The following is a 21,147-nucleotide window of genomic DNA, read 5'->3' on the forward strand; positions in this document are numbered from 1 at the left end:
CGGGTTCCACGTCGTTGCTTCACGGGGTCGCACCTGTTTAGATGATTTCTGTGCCGAGTTGTGTGTTACTTATCTTCGTCTATGTATTTTGTTATCAATGTTACTTAGTATCCACCTTTAAATGTATGTCTGTGTTACTATGAAAACATCTGTACTTTGCGTTTTTATGTTACTTAAATTTTGCATCATGTCTTAATTAATTTAATTCGTAGACTAATTTATATCCATGTGTGTTCAACAGACATTTTGTTTAAAACTCCTTAAACGAAACATATTTATCAATTACGATCCCATGCACATAACATATTCAGGTCTGTTCCTTAGTAATTCGAACCAACTTGGTTCGATTTACAACTTTAAGTAATTCGAATCAATTAGGTTCGAATTATGTGATGCAAACAATTCATGTGTAATTCGAACCAATTGGGTTCGAATTATGATGTTGAAGTTCGAACCAAATAGGTTCGATTTATGTGGAAATGTAGTTCGAACCAAATAGGTTCGAATTACATATAAGTATGCTTTGGCTCATTCGTGAATCAATCTTCTATTTGGCTTATTCATGTAACAACTTTTCTCCCATGGTTTATTTGTGTTTTTTACCCTAAAAAAATCAAACAAAGAAGAAGAAACATATAATGTTGCAAAATTATTTGAAAGATGATGAACTTACATTCATTCAACTAAAAGAAAGAAAAAAATAAGGAAAAAAGAAGAAAAAAAATGCAACATTAGAGAAAATATTTTTGTGTATATGCAACAAATTTTGGTGTAAAATGAAGATTTATGTGTATTGTTTAAGAATTTTCGATGCTTTTGTACTGATAAGTTCTGCATAATTCAAAATTCTTCCTCTTCATCCTCCTCATCTTCTGCTGCTGCTTCTTCTTTTTCATCTTCTTATTTCATTTTCTCATAATTCTTCTTGGGAGAAAAAATCAAATAAAGAAAAAAAAATACATAATGTTGCAAATTTAATTGAAAGAGGAGGAGGAAAAAAATGAAGCAACAATAACAATAATAAAAAGAACGACGATGAGGATGAAACGTGAAGAAGAAGGAGGAAAATGAAGAAAAAGGAGGAGAAATGTAAAGAAGAATGAGAAGAAGAAGAAGAAAGAGGAGGAGGAGGAGAATGAGAAAGAAGAAGAACGTGGAATACAAACATTGGAAAAGAACCGTTTCTCATTCCGTGCTATTCAAAGTTGAGGAAGTGCGTGTTTACACACTCTCTAAATTGAGGGTTGTTTTTGTTAGATTTGGACTAACTTGTATAGACTTGTATGCTAAACAGACTTGTATATATAATAGGTCTGAATTCTAAATAGGAAATTGGAATTTTGCTAACATGTAGTGTCAACCTCCCCAAAGAGGTCAAAAGCATCAGGAAAGGGAGCTGAGTTTAATTCAAAAGCTTCAGGAAAGTTGTCACAATAGTCATTCATTTGAGGATTTCTTCTTCTTCTTTTTTTTTTTTTTTTTTTTTTTTTTGAAAAGGTCATTCATTTGATAATTGCATTCAAGTGATCATAATGAAATATACATTGACCTTGAAGATCTTCTTCAGTTATCAAACCAATACTAATATTCCCATCAGAAAGTGATATATGTAGTGATGGTTGATTCCCAAGAATCAAGATGTGAACAATCCATTTAAGAATCAGATGAAAATAAAACTATTCGGATTATAGTCATGCTGCTTCTGCAATGGTGACACCAAAATGTGACAATCCAAAATCCCTTGAGTGACTGCACAAGTAGGGCTAAAAGTGAAAAGTCCGCAATTTGCTATATTTGGAAACAATGTGTCTCTGTTAGTCTGTTATCAACTTCCATCCAAAAATGCATGTCCGTTTTCATTATTTTGAATGTGCTACTTCTGAAAAACTTCATAAACTCACCAGTAGTCACCACATGAACACCTTCCATCTCTAAAATGGTGAAACCTAGTGATATCTCGCATAATAATCTCGCGACCTGTGAGCTTAGAAATCATCTTCATCACTGTGTGGCAATCACCGCACACACGAAGATTCTTGGTTATTCTGATTGTGACTCCCGGATTAGTGTTAATAAGAGCAAAAGCAAGAGCCAACCGCTCACTATGATCCCAGAGCATCCTCTCCTTTACTTCTTCCTCCACATCATAGAGAACAAAACTAGTTTCAGCCTTGTACCCAATTTTTTTAAGCTGCTCATTCAGTTCTTTCAATTTGGCAAAAATTTCATCTGATTTTTGGTGCAATTTATCTCCAACAAAAAATTGATGAACCATATTATTTAACTCAACAAAACTGTAACTAGGTGGCTTGCTCAATCTCCTTTTCTTCACCAATTCCCTCACCTTTTCAACATCCTCCCACCGTCTCTCGGCAGCATATATGTTAGCAAGACAAACGTAGCCGCTTACTTCATTTGGATTCAATTCAAAAAGTTTCTCAGCTGCAATCTCAGCTAACTTGAGGTTTCGGTGTAATCTACAAGCTGAAAGGAGAGAAGTCCATATATCCTCGTTGGGTTTCAATCTCATGTCGTTTATAACTATATATGCTTCATCTAAGTTCCCTGCTCTGCCAAGTAGATCAATCAAACAGGAATATTGAGTGTGCCCAGGCTCCATATTGTAGTCTCTCATCACTTTATAGAATATTTCTTTACCCTCATCGACTAAGCCAGAATGACTGCAGGCCGATAAAACTGAAGTAAACATGCCTTCATCTGGAATAATATGTTGACCTAACATGTCATAAAAGAGGGAGATAGCCTCTCTTCCCCTCCCATGAGTTCCAAATGCGGTAACCATAACTGTCCATGAAGCCAAATTTTTTTCTGGCATCTCGTCGAATGCTTGACGTGCACGAAGTAAACTTCCACAGTTAGCATACATGCTAACAAGGGCAGTTCCCACAGCAGTATTTACACCAAAACCCTTTTTGACAATATATGAGTGAACCAATGAACCCAATTGCAAGGCGGAGGTTTGATTACAAGCCCCAAGTATAGAAATAATAGTCACCTCATCAGGAATCACACCTCCTATAAACATCTGACTGAAAAGCTCCAAAACTTCAAAAGGGTCTCCATGTCGCTCATAACCGGAAATCAAAGAATTCCAAGACACGGTATCCTTCACTGTCAATCCTTCGAATACTTTCCTAGCAGCAGACACTGAATCACAATTGCAGTACATGTCAATAAGAGAATTCATCAAAAACTCATTACACAGTGTACCATCATTCCTCACAATGTAACCATGAACCGCTCTCCCCATACTCAAATCCGTAAGATCACCACAAGCACAAAGGAGTGAAAGCAAAGTAGTCCCATCTCCATCAACACCAGCCTTTCTCATGCAATCATAAACCCCCAAAGCAACCCTTGCCTCACCGTTCTTCACATACCCTGACATCAAAGTATTCCACGAACTCAAATCCCTCTGAGGCATTTCATCAAACACGAAACTCGCGATCCCAATTTCCCCAAGCTTAAAATACATTGACATCAGCGAATTCGCAACATAAATATCAGACCCCAATCCACTAACCATAACCAAAGCATGAACCTTTCTACCCATCTCACCAAGCAAAAGATCACCACACGCCTTGAGAACAAAAGGGTACGTGAAATTATCAGCCTCGACACCGAAACTGAACATCTCGCGGTACATAAAAAGGGACCTCCACGGAAAACCGTTACAAGCGTAACCCCTTATCATTGAGTTCCACAAAAAGGAGTTCTTAAGCGAAATTTCGTCGAACAGGTGGTGTGCTTCTCTCATTTGGGCACATGAAGCGTAGCAAGCTGCGAGCTTTGTTCCGAGGTAGGTGTTGTTGAGGAGGGTGCCGCAACTGATGACGTGGCAGTGGAGCTGTTTGGCCTGTGAGAGGGACTTGGAGTTGGCGAGGAACTGAAGCAAGGTTCCGCATTCGAGAGAAGAGAGAGGGAAAGTGTGGGTTGCGAGAGGAGGAGGAGGGTGTTGTGGGGAATGGGTGAAAGTAGTGAATGTGGTTGTGTTGCATGGTGGTGATGGTGGTGGCTTGAGTTTGCGCGTGAGTTTGATTGAATTCATGAATCATGAAGGTGCAGGAAGAAGAAGAGCAAGAAGACGTCACCAAGAAAAATAAAAAAGTTGTTAGCTTGGAAGAAGATTCATATATTCGCAATGAAGGTGGGAAAAATACGAAGATGTTCTTGTGAGTAAGAGAACGAGTTAATACTTAAAATGATCCCTGAAATTTGACCTCAAATTCAATTTAGTCATCGAATTACTAATTTACTCAAATTGTACCCTGAAATTTTAAGACGTGACTCAAGTTGGCCCTTTCGTCTATTTCCGTCACCAAAAAATTGACGTGGCACATGTAGTTGACACCTGGCAGCCTCAACAGTTGTCTGACGTGACAAAATTCTTGTATGCATCAATTTAACGCTTTTTAATTTTCATATTGGGGACGCAATTGTGTTAGCCGGGTATATGGGGTGAGAGGGTGAGTTACCTGGGTGTGGTGTCAGAAAGGGAAGCAGCAAAGGAATCGGACCCAGCGTGTCTGCCCCTGCACCAATCGGACCCAGCGAGTCCCCCCACACCAAACGGACCCAGCGTTTCGTCCCCCCCCCCCCACACCAATCGGACCCAGCGAGTCCCCCCACACCAGTCGGACGGTCCGATTGCCCCAACCGTCCACGTGTCGCAGAAGAGCTCCTCCCCAGAACGGTGCCCAAGAACCCAGCAAACCCCCCTTTCCCCCACTCCCTCAGTCCGAAACATCACTTTCAAAAGTGATTTCCATTTTTCATCTGTGAGTTCATCCTCCTCCTCCCTTCTTGTTCAAAAAATCTGCATGCAGTGGAAACGGTGAAAATGGCTAAAAGGCAAAAAGCTAGAGATGTTGATCGTCCTGAACTTCACATTGTCAATTATTTGGCTAATCCTGATTATGTAAGTTAAATTTTATATTTTTTTGCAAATTTCTGTATTGTAATTAAATTTTGTAGAAATTTTTTTTGTATTTTATGGTTAAAGGTTGCAGTTAGGTAGTTTGATATGTAAATGTTGATTGTTAAAGATTTTGTGAGAATTTTTTGAGAGTAGTATTAGAAATTTTAATTAATTAATAAAATGTGATGATTAATTTTAAAATTATAATGTTAGCAGTTTTTTTAATTTTTTTTGTTATGTTTAGATATTGTTAGTTAATTGGAAAATATGGTAAAAAAATGATTGTTAGACGGTTATATTGATTATTGAATAAATTTTGATGATTAAAGTTATAAATTAGGTATGATTGTAAATTGTTTGTTATTATTATGTTATGTATAGATGTTGTTAGTTAGTTAGTTAGAGGAAAGATATTATTTTTCGAATAGATTTAGAAATTATAATTTAGTAAGTTAGTTTTTTTATGATTCATGTTTAGGAATTTTTTCGACGCATTTTTGTTGGAAATTATATATTTAGGATGTATTATAATTATTTGTTGAAGAATATGTTAGAAATCTTTTTGTAGTACGAGTAGATATTGTAGTTTACTAATTAACTTTTGTGATCAAGGTTGGAAATTATAATTCTGATTTTGTAATAGATTTAGAATTTCGAATTTAGAATTACTTAATTTACTTTTGTTATTAATTTACCTTTGTTATTAATTTAAGAATTTATAATCCGGAACTGCATCATTAATAACGATATTTGTATATATTAACTGCAAGGCCAATTTACTTAAAACATAGTTCATTTGGGAAGAAAGGTAAATTATAAGAATTCAATTATAAATAAACTAAGAATACTAAAGTAATCTTGATTTTGTATGTTGTATGTTAGACAATGTTGTTCATATGTTGTTTTTAAATAGATGAGAAGTTATAATTAATTAGTAACTTATTATGATTAATTTTAGGAAATTATAACTCTAGGAATTATGATAACCTTTTGAAGTTAAGTTTACATGCTGTGGTTTGATAATTTGTTAGTTATTGTTTTGTTATTGGGCTAGAAATTATGATTAATCGATGAAGTAGTCATATTAATTTAAGTTGTAAATTAGTAATCATTCATGATTTGACTAGGAACATGTTATGTTTTTTCAGAGTTCACGGATGATGACATGTGACCACCCACTGCCTCCTGATCGGTACCATCCAAGTGTAGAGGATCATTTACGGGTTACTGGGTTTTATCATGCCTCTCAAATTGGGGTAGTTCAAGGACAGAAAGCATTGATTAATGCTTTAGTTGAGAGGTGGCGGCCGGAAACACACACCTTCCACCTTCCGATTGGTGAGTGCACAGTGACCCTGGAGGATGTTGCTGTTATTTTGGGTCTCCCGACGAACGGTCTTCCGGTGACGGGGATGACGTTGAGCAGCTTTGAAGCATTGGAGGGTGAGTGCTTCCATCAGTTTGGGGTTGCACCAAGAAAGGCCGACTGCAGAGGGAGCGGCATAAAAATGACATGGCTTAGGAATCTAAAAGAACGTATACAACTGACTGACGAAAACAGTATGCAGAGGTACGTCAAGTGCCACATTATGTTGTTGTTGGGTACTATCTTACTTGGAGACAAGTCAGGCGCATCTATGCACTGGAAGTTTTTGCCTTTGCTCCGGGATTTTCATAGTATCAGTAATTTTAGTTGGGGATCGGCATGTTTGGCGCACCTGTACCGGTCCTTATGCCGGGCCTCTCGTTATGATTGTAAAGAAATCGATGGTCCGTTAACACTGCTGCTATGTTGGTTTTGGATCCGCCTACCCTATCTTGCGCCCCCTACTAGGGAACCACGCAGTTTTCCACTTGCAAACAGGTAACATTGTCAACTTACTTGTTATGTTCATAATTCTATTTAAGATGTGCTAGTAACATAAATAATTTCAGGTGTCGCAACTGGGAGCGTGGTGACAATCGGTATAGATATCTTAGTCTCGCCCACTTTAGGAATGCCTTAGATGAAGTTCAGGAAGGGCAGGTGTGTTTTTAATAGAAAATATTTGTATCCAACTGAGGTTGACTGTTATTTGCCTTGTAATCACGTATGTCTTATGCTGTGTGCAGTTCGTGTGGGTTGCTTACGGGGTGGATCGCATTGATCCGGGCATAATCCCAGAAGACATATTCCTGCACGCAGTAGTCTGGAGCGCTACGGTTCCGCTGATTTCATTCGAAACTATTGAGTGGCATGCAACCGATAGAATCAGAAGACAATTTGGTTTGGTTCAGGGTGTTCCCTCTGAGGAAACAAATCTGGGAAGGGCACATGGAGAAACACTTGCTGGTCCTAAGAATCTTGACTGGGCCACAGCCCCGTCCCATTCATGTTGGATTATGCGCTGGACAAACAGGTATAATTTCATTCTGCGTGAGTATGTGGATCCTTCACATCATCCGTTGGATGTTTACATGGACTGGTATCGTGCACGATATGGCAACCATTTGAGATTGTCAAATGTTGTGGTTCAAGAGAACGATGAAGGTGAACAAGTAATGGATGATGAGGGTAACCCAGCTATAAATGATGAGGGTAGCCCAGTAATGGAAGATGAGGGTAGCCCAGTTATTCATGTGGGCAATGAAGAACCGGGGGCACATTCACATCGCACAACATGCAAAAACATGTCGGCAGGGAATCCGATCCACCTGAAACTCACCACAGTCACATCGTTGTTGACGGAGATCGACGGCATACTCAGTTCCAGCTGGCATCTCACGAACCTCGAAGACCTCATTCATCCTATCGAAGCAATTAACCTGGATGTTAGAACTTGCAAGTTGATTAGCATTCAATTTAGACGTCACAACCTCAGAAAAAACATGTCCAGCTGTTATCCGCGACTCCGCCTCGGCTCTTTTTCTAGTGAACAACTCGTTAAGCCTGTAGAATGTGGCTTTCACAAGTGCAGTTATAGGAAGATTGCGTGCCCCCTTCAACACTGAGTTGATGCACTCCACTAGGTTTGTCGTCATGTGACCCCAGCGGTAGCCACCGTCATACGCCAACGCGTACTGTTCGCGTGGGATTCGGTTAAGCCAGTTGGTATATGCCTCGCCCCGTTCACGTAAACGCTGGTAGCGCTGTTCGTACTCGCGCACCGTCCTCGAATAACCTGGACAACAATCAAAGCCACACAAGAGAAGAATTCATGAGAAAAATTTGCTGGAAGGTAACTCGGTTAATAAGGAAATTCAAATTATTAACATTTACCTATATTGACCACAAGTTTTTGCAGGTACGGTGCCTTGAACTTTCTCAAGAAGTTCGACTCTATATGCCTGATGCAAAACATGTGGAATGCTCTCGGGGGCGACCAAGCTCCGTTGCTCCGGGCAATAGCTGCATTGATGGATTCGTGCCTGTCAGAAATCAGTCCCACACCATCCCTAGTCACAACATGTTGTCGCAGGTTACTAAGGAAAAAGTGCCATGCATCAGAAGTCTCCCCCTCCACAATTGCAAACGCAATAGGGACGATATTATTGTTACCATCCTGTGAAACGGCGACCAACAAACAACCCTTATACTTTCCGTACAAGTGAGTCCCATCAACCTGGACAACTGGCTTGCAGTGTCTGAACGCTCTAATGCAGGGGTAATAACTCCAGAAGACTCTATGCAATACCCGGATATCAGTTACTTCCTCATCACCTTGATATGTAGACATAGTCTCGTAATGGACGATTGCTGATGGCTCCTTGTTACACATGGCCTGAAACCATATAGGCAAAGCTTCATATGATGCTTCCCAACCGCCAAATATTTTTTCCACTGCTTTTTGTTTCGCCAGCCATGCCTTCCGATAGCTGACGGTGTAATTGAACTTCGACTGCACTTCCGCAATAACTGATTTCACCTTTATCGACGGGTCAGCCTCAACCAACGGCTTTATTGCTTCCGCAATTGTGTTCGAATCCAGCTTCGAATGATCCTGAGAAATAGTGGCTCTAGTACAAGTGTGAGAACCGTTGTACCTCCTTATAACCCAACAATACTTTCTGCTGATCATGCTAACCCTGATAAGCCAATCACACCCTGATCCATACTGTGTACACTTCGCATAGAAGGTCAACGGCTCCGACTCATACACACGGTAGTCTACGCCTCTTCGGATTGTATAATCTTTCACCGCCATCATTACAGCTTCCCTAGAACTGAATTCCATTCCGATTGCAAATTCACCATCTGCGACCATAACAATTTCTACCACAACGACAGCCAAATCAAAATAATTTAAGGCAAATACATTTAATAACTTAAAGACTACGTCAATGCTCCATATATACCCATCAATATAAATATTATTCCTATCTATCATGTTGTCATACCACTTTTCAAATCCTACAAACATAAACACATAAAAAACTTTGTACAAATGCACAGAAATTAATTTTCACGTCAGTTATATTCTTATTTACATCTATCAACATAGATTATTTCCCAAACTCAGCTACTTTCTACATTTATATGTAAAAACTTACCGGCACTCATATATTCCGGAAACTCTGGCGCATGCATGGCTTCCAAGTCCAGAGCCCGCATGAAGGACGGCTCCTCAAAGGGATCTTCGTTTGCAAGTGCATGTGCAACGTCTCCCACATTTGGAGCCACCACCCCGTCACCTTGATCTTCTTCTCCTTCTGGAGCAACAGCTTCATAATTGCTTTCAAACTCTTCCTCACTATCACTATCATATTCTTCCTCTTCAATATTTCGGTCAGCTTCAGATTGTTCGAATTCGACGTACAACTCTATCACCGATATCTGACTGCGACTTTCAAAATACATTGAAAACATCTCCTGCATACTCGCTTCGTCGGTTACATACTTGGTTTGATACTGCACGAAACCGCCAAATACCGGTATAGGATATCTATATACCATACATGATATTTTTTTGGATATTTGAAAACCTATCTTCTCACAAATCACACCTTTTAGCTCCTCAAATGAGATCGTGAACGGAATAACAATATCTAACGGCTTCTCACAACTAAATCTCACTCCTTCAGGTGTTTGTAATAGAATCTGACCAAAATAATATACTCTAACTGTAACTCTATCAACCATTTTTCATACTCTCATACATAAATATCTAGTAAACTCTCATTTATTCTTGAAGTTCAAATGAAATCACAAGGATGCAATGACAAGTAGAAGAGAAGAGAAACAGGAGGAGGAAGAAGGGAAGAAGACGCCGAACAACAAACACGAATCACATATGGGTATGAGGAGTGGATCCGAGTTTCCAACACACACCCACATATATATATATATATACAAATCGGACCCCTCGAATGCTACAAAAAAAATTTTTTTTCCTCAATCATCAAATCGGACCCAGCGACTACCTACGAAAAAAAAAAAAAATTTTTTCCACCCACAAAACGGACCCAGCGACTCCCTACGAAAAAAAAAAAATTTTTTTCACCCTCAATACGGACCCAGCGACTCCGTTTACAAAAAAAAAATTAAATATTTCCACCAAACGGACCCAACGAGTCCATACCTAAAAAAATAAAAAATACAAAAACTCCCCAAACGTACCCTCCGATTCTACTTTCCTACAAAAAAAAAATTAATACTAACCTTGGAATCGGACCCTTCGATTCCAATCTAAATTCAATTTTCTCTCCCGCGCAGCCCAATCGCTGGGTCCGACTCCCCCCCTGCCATGGATCAGAAAAAGCTGCCCCACACCCTTGTCTAACACCCCCATTTCCCATTTCTCTGCACAACTCCTCCACACTGCCGATATTGAAAAAACTGAGCCTCAATTTAACCCCCAATAATTAAAAAAAAACCCTAGCAACTCCATTTCTCTCAAATCATAGTCGTTTTTAGTGAGTTGGGGAGCAGCAACCAAGCCTCAGGTAGTTCCAGCAGCTAAGCCTCAGACTCTCTACAATCTCACCTCAGTCTCTCAACTCTCTCGCCTCGCACTCACACAACCCGGTCACAACAGCCAACACACTCACACACTGACTACCACACACAAGCCAGTAATTCACACTCACATAACACCACGAATTCACACTAATTTCCAATTCGTCATTCGCGCTTCGGTTCTTCATCAGACCCATGGTAGTGGAGAACCCACAAGATTCGTTGAAGAAGCTCGAGTACGTGTCTCTTGTTTCGAAAGTTTGCACCGAAATGGAGTCGCACACCGGAAACGGTGACAATGTACCGCAGAAGGAGATTGAAGCTGAAGCCAAAGAGAAATATGGTGGTGATAGAGACAAAAAAATACACTGTGAAGATGGGCACAGAGGAAGAGACAGAGATAGAAGAGACATGTATGATAAATATGATAGAGATGAAAGGCATAGAGATAGGAAAAGAGATAGAGATAGAGATAATGATTATTACGATGATGAAAAGGGGATTCTAGGAGAAGGGGAAGGGATAGAGAGAACGATAGGGGTAGGGATAAGGATAAGGATAGATATGAGAGATCTAAGGCATAGTAGAGGGGGTGAAGTTGAATTGTACAAGGTTTATAAAGGAAGAGGTGAAGTCTAATAAGAAGACTTATGCAAGGATTTTTTTTTTCAAATTATTGGGGGCTAAATTGATGAATACAAGAATTTCGCCACGTCAGACAACCGTTGAGGCTGCCAGATGTCAATTACATGTGCCACGTCAGCTTTCTGGTGACGGAAATAGACGGAAGGGCCAATTTGAGCCACGTCTTAAAATTTCAGGGTACAATTTGAGTCAATTGGTAATTCAAGGGCTAAATTGAGTTGGAGGTCAAATTTCAGGGATCATTTTGAGTATTAACTCGTAAGAGAACAGTAATGTCAAATTAGTTTCAAGCAGAGAAAATAGAAAAAAGAATTTATTGCGTTGGCTTCATCCGAAAAGACGAGTACACATATATCTTTATTAATAACTTTCATAAATGGTAAGCTATTTTTTTGTTGTGATTACTACGCTACGATGATAAATTCATACGTAACGATACGTTTAAAATATGGACAAGTGGTAACAAATTACGTAGAATTTATTTTTCACGTCAGCATTTAATTTTTTTTAAATATATATTATATCACTACTTTTACTAAAATACTATTTTAATTAAATAAAAATAAAAAATATTTATTTATTTAATTTTATAAAAAAACTTAAATACCCTTTTTATATATATTAGACAAAAATTATTCTTTTAGATTAATTAAATTGTTTAATTTTAAAATTTAAATAACCTAAAAAACAAAAACAAAAATATATTTAACAAAATTATTTTTCTCTTCATAAACCCTAATCAATTATTCATACCAAAAAAATAAATAAATTTAAAAAGTATTAAACAAAATCACTCTGTTTTTTGTTTACTGGGTTCTCACACAACCCTCATCTCTAATTGTTCATACAAAAAAAAATCATCTGAAAAATTGAGAAAAAAAAAATAAAAGAACAGTCATGTCTTCATCTTTCTGGATTTTTCACCAGCACACTCTCAACGAGCTTCTCTCTCATTCCCAATTCTGAGACTCAAACTTTCTCCTCTCTCACTGCCACTAGAGTCTCTCTCGGTCTCACTAGAGTCTCTACTCGTTCACACAGTCACACTCACCGGCGTCTCGTTGCTCCTCTCCTATCGTCGCCGGCATTTCAACGTCTCGCGGCCTTCCCTGGGCTCCTCCTCGTCGGCAACAAAAGCACTCGTCGGATCGTCGTCGCTCGTCGTCTTCTGGTTTCAAGTACTCGCCGTCGCGAGTCGCCGTGGATCGTGGACCGTCGTAGGGTCGTCACTTGCTTCGTCGCTCGTCCTCTTCTGGGGTCGGGTCCTCTTCGTCACCCAGTCGCCCTTGGTAAGACCATGCATCATCACTTCCCCTATGCTCCCTTTTCCAGATTCCCTTCTCCCTGTATTTTGAGATGATGTTGAATTGGTAATCAATTAATTTGTTAGCGATTGAATCTTGAATTTGTTGCTGTCTTGCTGAATAATCACCGAGTTTAATTTTTTTTGTCTTTTCTAAAAATCATCAGAGTTGAATTTGTTACTGATTATCATCGAACCTTGAATTTGTTGCAGGCTTGCTCAAACACCTCCTATTATGTTTTCTATGCACTACTTGTGTATGTTACAGTATTCATATGACCGGGCTTACAATTTGTTGTTGTCTTGCTCAAACACCCCCTATTATATTTATCTCTACAGTTTTTATATTGTACATTGCTTTATGATTTCAGTTTGTTTTTGCATGATATACTTCAACCGATAGCTTGTCTTCCCTGAATGAATTAAAATAAAAAATTGTAAACTGAACATATACCCCATTCGGGTATTTGGATCAAATAAAAGCAAACAAGCTAAACCCCCAACTGACAAAAGGAAAATACAGCCAGTCTTATGATTGGACCAAGAGCAAGAATGTTCATTTGTTTCACATTTTGATAGGAACATGGGGGTCTTAATACACTGTGATCTGTGGAGCCGTTTTATGTGATTACATTCTATTTTATGTAATCCTTTTACCAAAAAAAGGAAAAAGAATCTGTATCCCTCAACCATTTCTTAATGGATGCAGCGCTTTGAGATAGTTAATGGTGTCACTGAAGTTGAAGGAATAGCAGAGAAGAAAACTGCAGGTGCTGAAGAGGACGAAGGTACTAATTACAAGATCACACCTTTTTCTTAAATAGAATTTCAATTCATTCACTAATAACACTTTGATTTGGTTTTGTAGAAAAAGGAGTACCTGCTTTTTGGCTCAATGCAATGAAAAACAATGAAGTGTTAGCTGACGAGGTTAGTTGGTGCTATCAATAGTAACTCCTTTTTTTTTAAATGTTTATTTTATGTCTTGCAACCAAGTCTTAGTGTTAGCTTAAGAGGTTAGTTGGTTCTATTCAATAGTAACTCCTTTTTTTCTTTTAAATGTTTATTTTATGTCTTGCAACCAAGCTAATTTTAAGTCTTTGTGAAATAGATTTCAGAGCATGATGAAGGTGCTCTCAAGTTTCTCAAAGATATCAAGTGGAGCAGGATAGACAACCCAAAAGGATTCAAGTTTGAGTTTTATTTCGCTACTAATCCTTATTTCACAAATACTATTTTGACAAAAACATATCACATGATTGATGAGGATGAGCCAATATTAAAAAAAGCAATTGGGTGAAGACCCCTTCAATGGAAATAATCAAATCCATCTCAGGCATCAAGGTTATTCCTCTTTTAGGCCTTCATTTACTTTATAGCAAAGTGTGTACTAAAATTTTTTGTTAATGAATAATTTGTAAAGCCACATTGATCATATATAACCACAATTAGTTATTTGGAAAGTGTATTTTTGCGGCTTTCTCTTTACATCTCAAACTCAGTTTTTTTTTAAATATATATATATTTTTTGGAAGTTCGATGTTTGAGTTCTTTTTTTAAGTCAAACCATTATAAAAAATATGATAACTTTTATAGGAGGGAAGATTAGGCCCTGGTTAGGTCATTTGTTTTTTGCAACCCTGGTTGTCTCTCTTTATCATGATTTTCCTTCCACCTGCTAACAGTATATAGGTTCTCACAATCTGTGATTACTTTTAAGCTCTGGTATTGACCTTCAATCCAAAAGATAAGATGTGACTTATTACTTTTGTAGGTTCAAGTCTGTGAAAGAAACCACCAACCCGTTGATGAGGTCATGGTATGTGAATACACAAACTTATCTAGTTGCTTATGAATATTCCATCCTCTTTTGAAAACTAGGAGATTATTCAATTGATGAATTGGAATGTGGTTGCAGGTGGCAGTGACTTTGGTGGAGCTGTCGGTTGATGGTTCTATTATGGGTAATGTTGAAATTAAGCTTCCTGAACAAGGAGTAGGAGGCCTTGGTTCTATTATGGGAGAGGAACAATAACTATGACCTGGCTTTACTTACATTTTATTATTGTTAAGACATTGACCAATTTGCATTCGATGTTGTGTGTTTACTTTATTTAATTAAAAGCAAGTAAACAAAGTTGAACAAAAAGAAAAGACTTGCAATTTCCTCAACGATAAACCTTCCCTTAAAGCACATAATAGTTAGCAAATAACAAGGCATTTTTCTTGATTAAAATGTGGAATCTACATTGCTCTGGTCAACGTCCCCAACATTTCAAGGTCACCGAAAATGATCTTGAATATCCTTATGACAGATAGATAGATAGATATATATAGGTGTTAGACGAGAATGTATATAAGAAAATCAAGAAAAAGTAGACCGATCTTGTACTTGCTATGTTGAGGAATCTGAGTGTAATTCTGTTATAGCAATCACGAACATATCTATTTTGATAGAAATCATGGATGAGTAATTTATTGTGTTTTGGCTTTGCAATGCTCTTGATTAATTAACTAGAACATTAACAAGATATAAAGAAAGGGGAGGACTAATAACTTTTCACTAAAACTCAAATGAACCAAAAGTTGAATCAAATACAACAAATTTGTTATTTATTATCATATATGAATTGCCAGAACCAAAGCAATATATCGTACAAATAGAATGAAATGATGGTGCTTCACTTTATCAAATTAGTTATTATCGTATTAGAACTGTTTTTCAAGATAGTTAATTACTTTTTTATCCACTTGAAAAGCCTTAGTCAAAACTTCAGGAGAAATAGGTGGAGTGGATCCAAAAACAGCATTTGCAACTTTGATAACACCTGGATTCTGACTGCTAAGACCAGAAATAGCAACGGCATTGCCATAACCGGAGATTTTAACCAACACCAGAGTCCAGTTTCCCCCATAACAAGAAACCAGTGCTTGGGGACTTCTAGAAGGGACCATGCCTTAATCAGAAATTCACGATTTCCACTATATCCCATGGAGGCAACCTGATGCAAGCCAAGATCCTGATTTACAAGTTTCCAAGGAAAGTGAGACTTTGACAACAGCTTCAAAACCCTCCCACTCTGTATATGGTGAAATTGAGAAAAAGATTGCAGATCTTCAATTTAAAAATTCAGGAAAGGATTTCAGAGCCCTTAAGAAGAATCTGGAAGCAATGCAGAGATACAAAGATTCACTAGATATTACAAGAGAATAGGAAACAAATTACCCTTCTGACAGAGGTCTGAGTGAAAGCTCGGAACTACAGACCCCAAGACAACAGACTAACCCAACATTTGTCACTGATGATATTTCAAGTTCACCCCGGGGTAGAAAGTTTCCAATTATCATCATGAAGCCAGCACAAATCTCAAGGAAATCCAATGCCGCTACCAAAGAAATGACTAATGGCAAATCAGGCCGCATCAAGTTTTCTGCCAATGATCCCAAAGATGGAAGATTGCTTGACAATATTGAAAGTCAAACAGCAAAAGGATCCAGTTCAACAAATCCTTTTAGTCAACGCCTCCATTCTGCAGATAAGAGTAACACGAAGAAAATTTCAAAATTAATGCAAGCCTCAAAAGTCCCTCAGGTCATCAATGGAGAGGACACCAATAACACCAGCCATACAGCAGAGACTAGAAGCCCAAGAGTACAAAATAAGTTTGGTTTTGAGAAGCGTTCACCTACAAACCAATCATCAGAGTCCAAAAATAAAAGAAGACAACACAAGCAATCATCAGAATCATTGTCCCTAAGTTCCACCCCTAAGCAAAGAGTTTGTACCTTACAGCAATGAAATGAAGGCTTCACAAGATCCGGTGTCAAAAGAGGAACTTTAAGCATCAAGTTGATGTTATTTTCTCCAATGTTGACAGCAACAGAAGCATGGATTCTCACCGTGACATAGAGGGCACCCAAGCTGATCATTCTGAAAGCAACAACAGCATTTCCATTCAACAGGTGACTCACATGAATCAAAATGTAAGATACATGCAAGATCAATTTGATCCCTGAAAGATTCATGACATCGGTTTATTGATGTCACATGTATTTTTTAGAGACTAAAGCAATGTCGATGTATATATTTAACTATTTAAGGAGGACTAAGCATGTCTTAGAGGGATTAAATACCTAGTTTAATCTAATAATTTAATAGTTTGGTAGAAAATTAGAGTAGTGGGGCAAACCTCAACATCATTGAGGAAGATGAATTTTCAGCCATGAAGATGTGCTCGAACGGCAATGTCCATGTTCTCAACAGTGGTCCTCTCCAACCAACCACCGGCATCCTCCAAGGCCTTAATTCTCCACACTCCGGCGATGCCATTGAACCCAAAGAAATTAAGAAAGATCCCATTTACTTGCTGCTCAACCTCGAAATGGAAAGCCAAATTAATGTTCTGTAAACGTGTTAAAAGGTTCTCATCCTTGTTCACAAAAGACCATCTCGTTTGAACTAATCCCAATTCGTCGTTATCCTGCATAGTATCAAACCAAATAAATTCAGTTGACTATAGCAGAAACATCCATCCAACAATAGATGCTAAATTTCTAGTAAGGGCATTGAATTTAATGAAATAATGAATCACCTTAAAATGAGGAACTGTTCTTTTAAGGAAATCAGCAGTAGGCTGAAAATCAGCATCGAAAATTGTAACAAACTCGTAGTCTTTCACATAGCTACAACTTATGGCAGATTTCAAGTTACCTGCCTTGTAACCCTCTCTGATCACCCTATGCCGATACACAATGTTGGCACCCTCTTGTTGCCATTTCTTCACCTCATCACTGATCAAAGACTGTGTTATTGGATCATCTGAATCGTCTAGAACTTGAATTAGCAACTTGGACTTGGGCCAATCCAAATTGCAAACAGCACCAATCGATTGCTGATAAACCTAAAGAACACAATCAACTTGATTGGATCAACAAACCACATTATTAGGTTTGGAGGTAGATTATGTTGGTTTCAAGTAGTTAGGTGGAGTCCAAATTGGAAGAAATCCAAATTAACAAGTTAAGCAATAAATGACAAAACAAGTCAAGCATCACTTCTTGATCCAAAGCTTTAAGGCTTTACAAATATATACCATTCAATTAATCCAAACTTACAACTAAAACTTGAAATTCTATCCTAGGAACACAAATTGGCTAATTTTTCAAAGCAAGTTGAACCCACAAATAGACTAATCCAAACAGAGAAATCAATCAAATCATCATTGTATCTCTATCTTACCTCTCTCTCATTGCACATGGGGATCTGGACTAACACCATAGGAAAGAACCCTTTCTTCTCCCCAGATTCAAGATCCAAATCACCATAATCTTCAGCAGCAACATTCTTGATCTTCTTATACCGGATCCAAAAACAACCCAAGCAAAGCACAAGCCTATCCAAGCTCTGAATAAGGAACAACACAATTTGTTTCACTCTTCATTAGTAATCAAATAATCATTCAATAAAAAATTAAAACACAAAACATTCAAATATTCAGTAATCAAATAATCATTGAACATGGCATAAATAAAAAACGCAAAAGAAGTTAGCAGTGAACTGACCGTCGAAGTCTAAGGTTTTTTTCTTGGTTAAGCTTCTGCTCTCTGAACTCGAAGGAAGGAAACTGGAATGGAGATGGGTTTTTCTTCTGAGCAGTCTGAGAAGAGGGGGGCAGAATCGTGACGGAGACAGAGGCCAGGCGACGAACACAACTCAGAAGACGGTGGTGGGTTGGAAGAATCTGCGACGACCAGACGAAGACGATGGTGACTGAGCGCCCAACGGACTGCGACAGGAGCACGATGGAGCAGATGAATACCAGGAACTGACGCACCAAGCTCGAGGAAGAAGAAGCTGCGATTCTTGAAAGAGGAAGAAGCACGGACGACCAGACGATGATGGTAGTGCCTGAGAGCGACGGACGGCGGCAGTCCTTGCGGCGGTGGTAGAAAGCTAGGTTTACTGTTTCAACTTCCTTTTTTGATTTGGGGAGAAACTGTTGAATATTGGGGTATTAAAAGGGTATTTTTGTCTAATCAAATAAAAAATGATGTTTATGTTTTTTATAAAATTAAATAAATAAATGTTTTTTATTTTTATTTAATTAAAAAGATATTTTAATAAAAGTGGTGATATATTATATATTTAAAAAAAGAAAAATTAAATGCTCATGTGTAAAATAAATTCCACATATCTTATTGTTATTTGTCCATATTTTAAACGTATCGATACGTATGGATTTATCATCGTACCGTAGCAAACATCTTTTTTTTGTGACTATAAATGGTAAGCTATTTAAACTACTAGGATGGTATTTAAAAGTTCTTACAAAAATAATATTAAAAAATATTAATGACAAATAAAATTTTAAAAAATTAAAAATATGATAAAAAAAATTAGATATTAAATATATATCTTAAAAAAATTTAAAGATGATATTTTGATATAATCTTTTTTAATTATCATTATAAAAATAAATTTTTGACAAATGATCATTTGTATTCATAAATAAAAGATATATATGTTGACAAATGTGCCCATGGTAAAAGAAAATTCACCTACTTTTGTGTGCCAAAAGTAACGAATCGTTGGTTACACGCTTGGTTCATTAATATCCGAACCTACGAGGTAATAAAACCTCTCCAAACTTATCTACGTGTAACTCAATTTTTTTTGTTAAGAAATATAAAAAAAACCTTACACTTCCTTTCCTGCCCTAGCAGAGCTCTATTGCCGTCGCCACTGCCATCCTAAATCGAAGAAGAAGACCAGAGCACCTCCATTTCGCGACAGAGACATTTTTCATTTTAATCAAGTCGCTGCTTCACTACTCGTAGGCTACCATCGTCAGCATCTTGCTGTCCACTATCCACCGTCGTTGAAACCATCTCGCCATCCGCACTACCCATAGTCCATCATCATTATAAACATCTTGTCATCCACTATTTATAACCTATCATCGTTGCTTTACGAAGAACAGAAATATGTGGTTACTAGCTTTTCTATCTTAGAATGTTTCTGAGAAATTATTGAATATTCTAATTATCTTCTATAGGCTTGAAATTTTTTTCAAAATTTTGGGTTAGGGTTAGATTTTCAGTTTCTATGTTGTTATTTGTAATTACATGAGATGGTACCTTAGATTATACTGTATTATTTACAGGGATGGCCATTGTCCATATTACACTATGTATTAATCATAGGGGGAGATTTGAGCGAGGTCCATGTGGGAAGTTTATGTATGTTGATGAGAAAGTAATAGAAATTGAGAGGGTTAATGTGGATACTCTCAGCAAATTTTTCATAAATGATTTACTGAAAGACATTGGGTATACATTCATTACTGATTTTTATTGACTAGAACCTGGTAAGAAGCTTGATAATGGACTAAAATTGTTAAGCTGTATGAGGTTGTTGTGAAGAACAGTAACAGAATTCACTTATATATAGAGCATCCTGTAAATAATTTTGTTATTTTTGAAGAGAATATTACTCTAATAAAGATGAAACTGAAGAGTTATGCTAAGAAGAACCCAACACCAAAGAAGACTTCAAGAAAAAGACTTATAGATGTTGTGGATAATGATGATGCTGAAATAGTGGGTTAGGTACAATTGATGGAGGCCCATGGTAGGGATGAGGCCCATAATAGAAAAGAGGCCCATGAAGCAAGCAGCCAAGTCGATTTTGAGGCCCAAAAGGAGGATGGTGTTAATATGGCCCAACAAATATTTCCAGCAAAATAGATATATCAGCCTCCCACAATACCTGTGCAACCAAATGAGCCACCTTGCAATCAATCACAGCCTTCACAACATCCCATTGAACAAGAGCAGCAACCAATACATACTGCTGGTTCAACATCTCCAAGTGTAGCTTTTATCTTAATATCCAATGAGAATGAAGGCCAAGCAACTGAACAAGTAATCCAATACATTTCACAGCCATATAGTCACAATCAAATCTTGAATCAAACCCAATCCCATCTTCTAATACTAATAGTACTCCTCAGAACAACCAGAATATTCCAAATGAGCAGGCTAAGAGAAGGCCTAAGGTGAATAAGAGAAGATTAGCAAAGAGGCCTCCAACTGGACAACTTTTCATACCCAATCCTGATCCTAACGAGCCTTCATCCATCTATATGCCTATTGACGTGGAAGAATTTTTGGATGAAAATATTAGATATCATTGTTATGAATCCGAAGAACTAAGAAGCATAGCAAGTGATGAAGATGTTGATCAATTACAGCGATTGTCAATCCATCCTGATATCTTGCATGAGAATACTCCGTATTTCTTTTAACTAACTAACCATCTTGTCA

General features: G+C 37.7%; 4 protein-coding genes and 1 pseudogene across 4 annotated transcripts; 3 read left to right on the forward strand and 2 right to left on the reverse strand.

The window, feature by feature from the left end:
* Positions 1-1,524: 1,524 nt before the first annotated feature.
* On the reverse strand, positions 1,525-4,161 carry LOC112789557 (putative pentatricopeptide repeat-containing protein At3g11460, mitochondrial). The gene has a single exon (XM_025831502.3). The coding sequence runs from the start codon at positions 4,067-4,069 to the stop codon at positions 1,898-1,900; it is 2,172 nt and encodes a 723-aa protein (XP_025687287.1). The 5' UTR covers positions 4,070-4,161; the 3' UTR covers positions 1,525-1,897.
* A 700-nt stretch (positions 4,162-4,861) lies between these two features.
* On the forward strand, positions 4,862-7,539 carry LOC140183155 (serine/threonine-protein phosphatase 7 long form homolog). Its single transcript, XM_072231178.1, has 5 exons — positions 4,862-4,939; positions 6,088-6,803; positions 6,875-6,965; positions 7,052-7,477; positions 7,522-7,539. The coding sequence occupies exons 1-5, from the start codon at positions 4,862-4,864 to the stop codon at positions 7,537-7,539; spliced, it is 1,329 nt and encodes a 442-aa protein (XP_072087279.1).
* Positions 7,540-11,069: 3,530 nt separating this feature from the next.
* On the forward strand, positions 11,070-14,648 carry LOC140183158 (uncharacterized). Its single transcript, XM_072231181.1, has 6 exons — positions 11,070-11,479; positions 12,415-12,808; positions 13,532-13,610; positions 13,691-13,752; positions 13,934-14,166; positions 14,597-14,648. Exons 1-5 carry the CDS (start codon positions 11,070-11,072, stop codon positions 14,120-14,122), a joined length of 1,134 nt encoding a protein of 377 aa, XP_072087282.1. The 3' UTR covers positions 14,123-14,166; positions 14,597-14,648.
* On the forward strand, positions 13,348-13,458 carry LOC112793595 (small nucleolar RNA snoR2/U65; annotated as a pseudogene).
* Positions 14,649-17,039: 2,391 nt separating the features above from the next.
* LOC112773089 (probable xyloglucan glycosyltransferase 12) lies at positions 17,040-20,686 on the reverse strand. Its single transcript, XM_025818134.2, has 5 exons — positions 20,591-20,686; positions 18,385-18,818; positions 18,062-18,257; positions 17,415-17,723; positions 17,040-17,303 (listed from the first exon to the last, which is right to left on the reverse strand). The coding sequence occupies exons 1-5, from the start codon at positions 20,684-20,686 to the stop codon at positions 17,040-17,042; spliced, it is 1,299 nt and encodes a 432-aa protein (XP_025673919.1).
* Positions 20,687-21,147: the final 461 nt, after the last annotated feature.

Source organism: Arachis hypogaea, chromosome 3, assembly GCF_003086295.3.
Source record: "Arachis hypogaea cultivar Tifrunner chromosome 3, arahy.Tifrunner.gnm2.J5K5, whole genome shotgun sequence".
Classification (NCBI taxonomy): domain Eukaryota; kingdom Viridiplantae; phylum Streptophyta; class Magnoliopsida; order Fabales; family Fabaceae; genus Arachis; species Arachis hypogaea.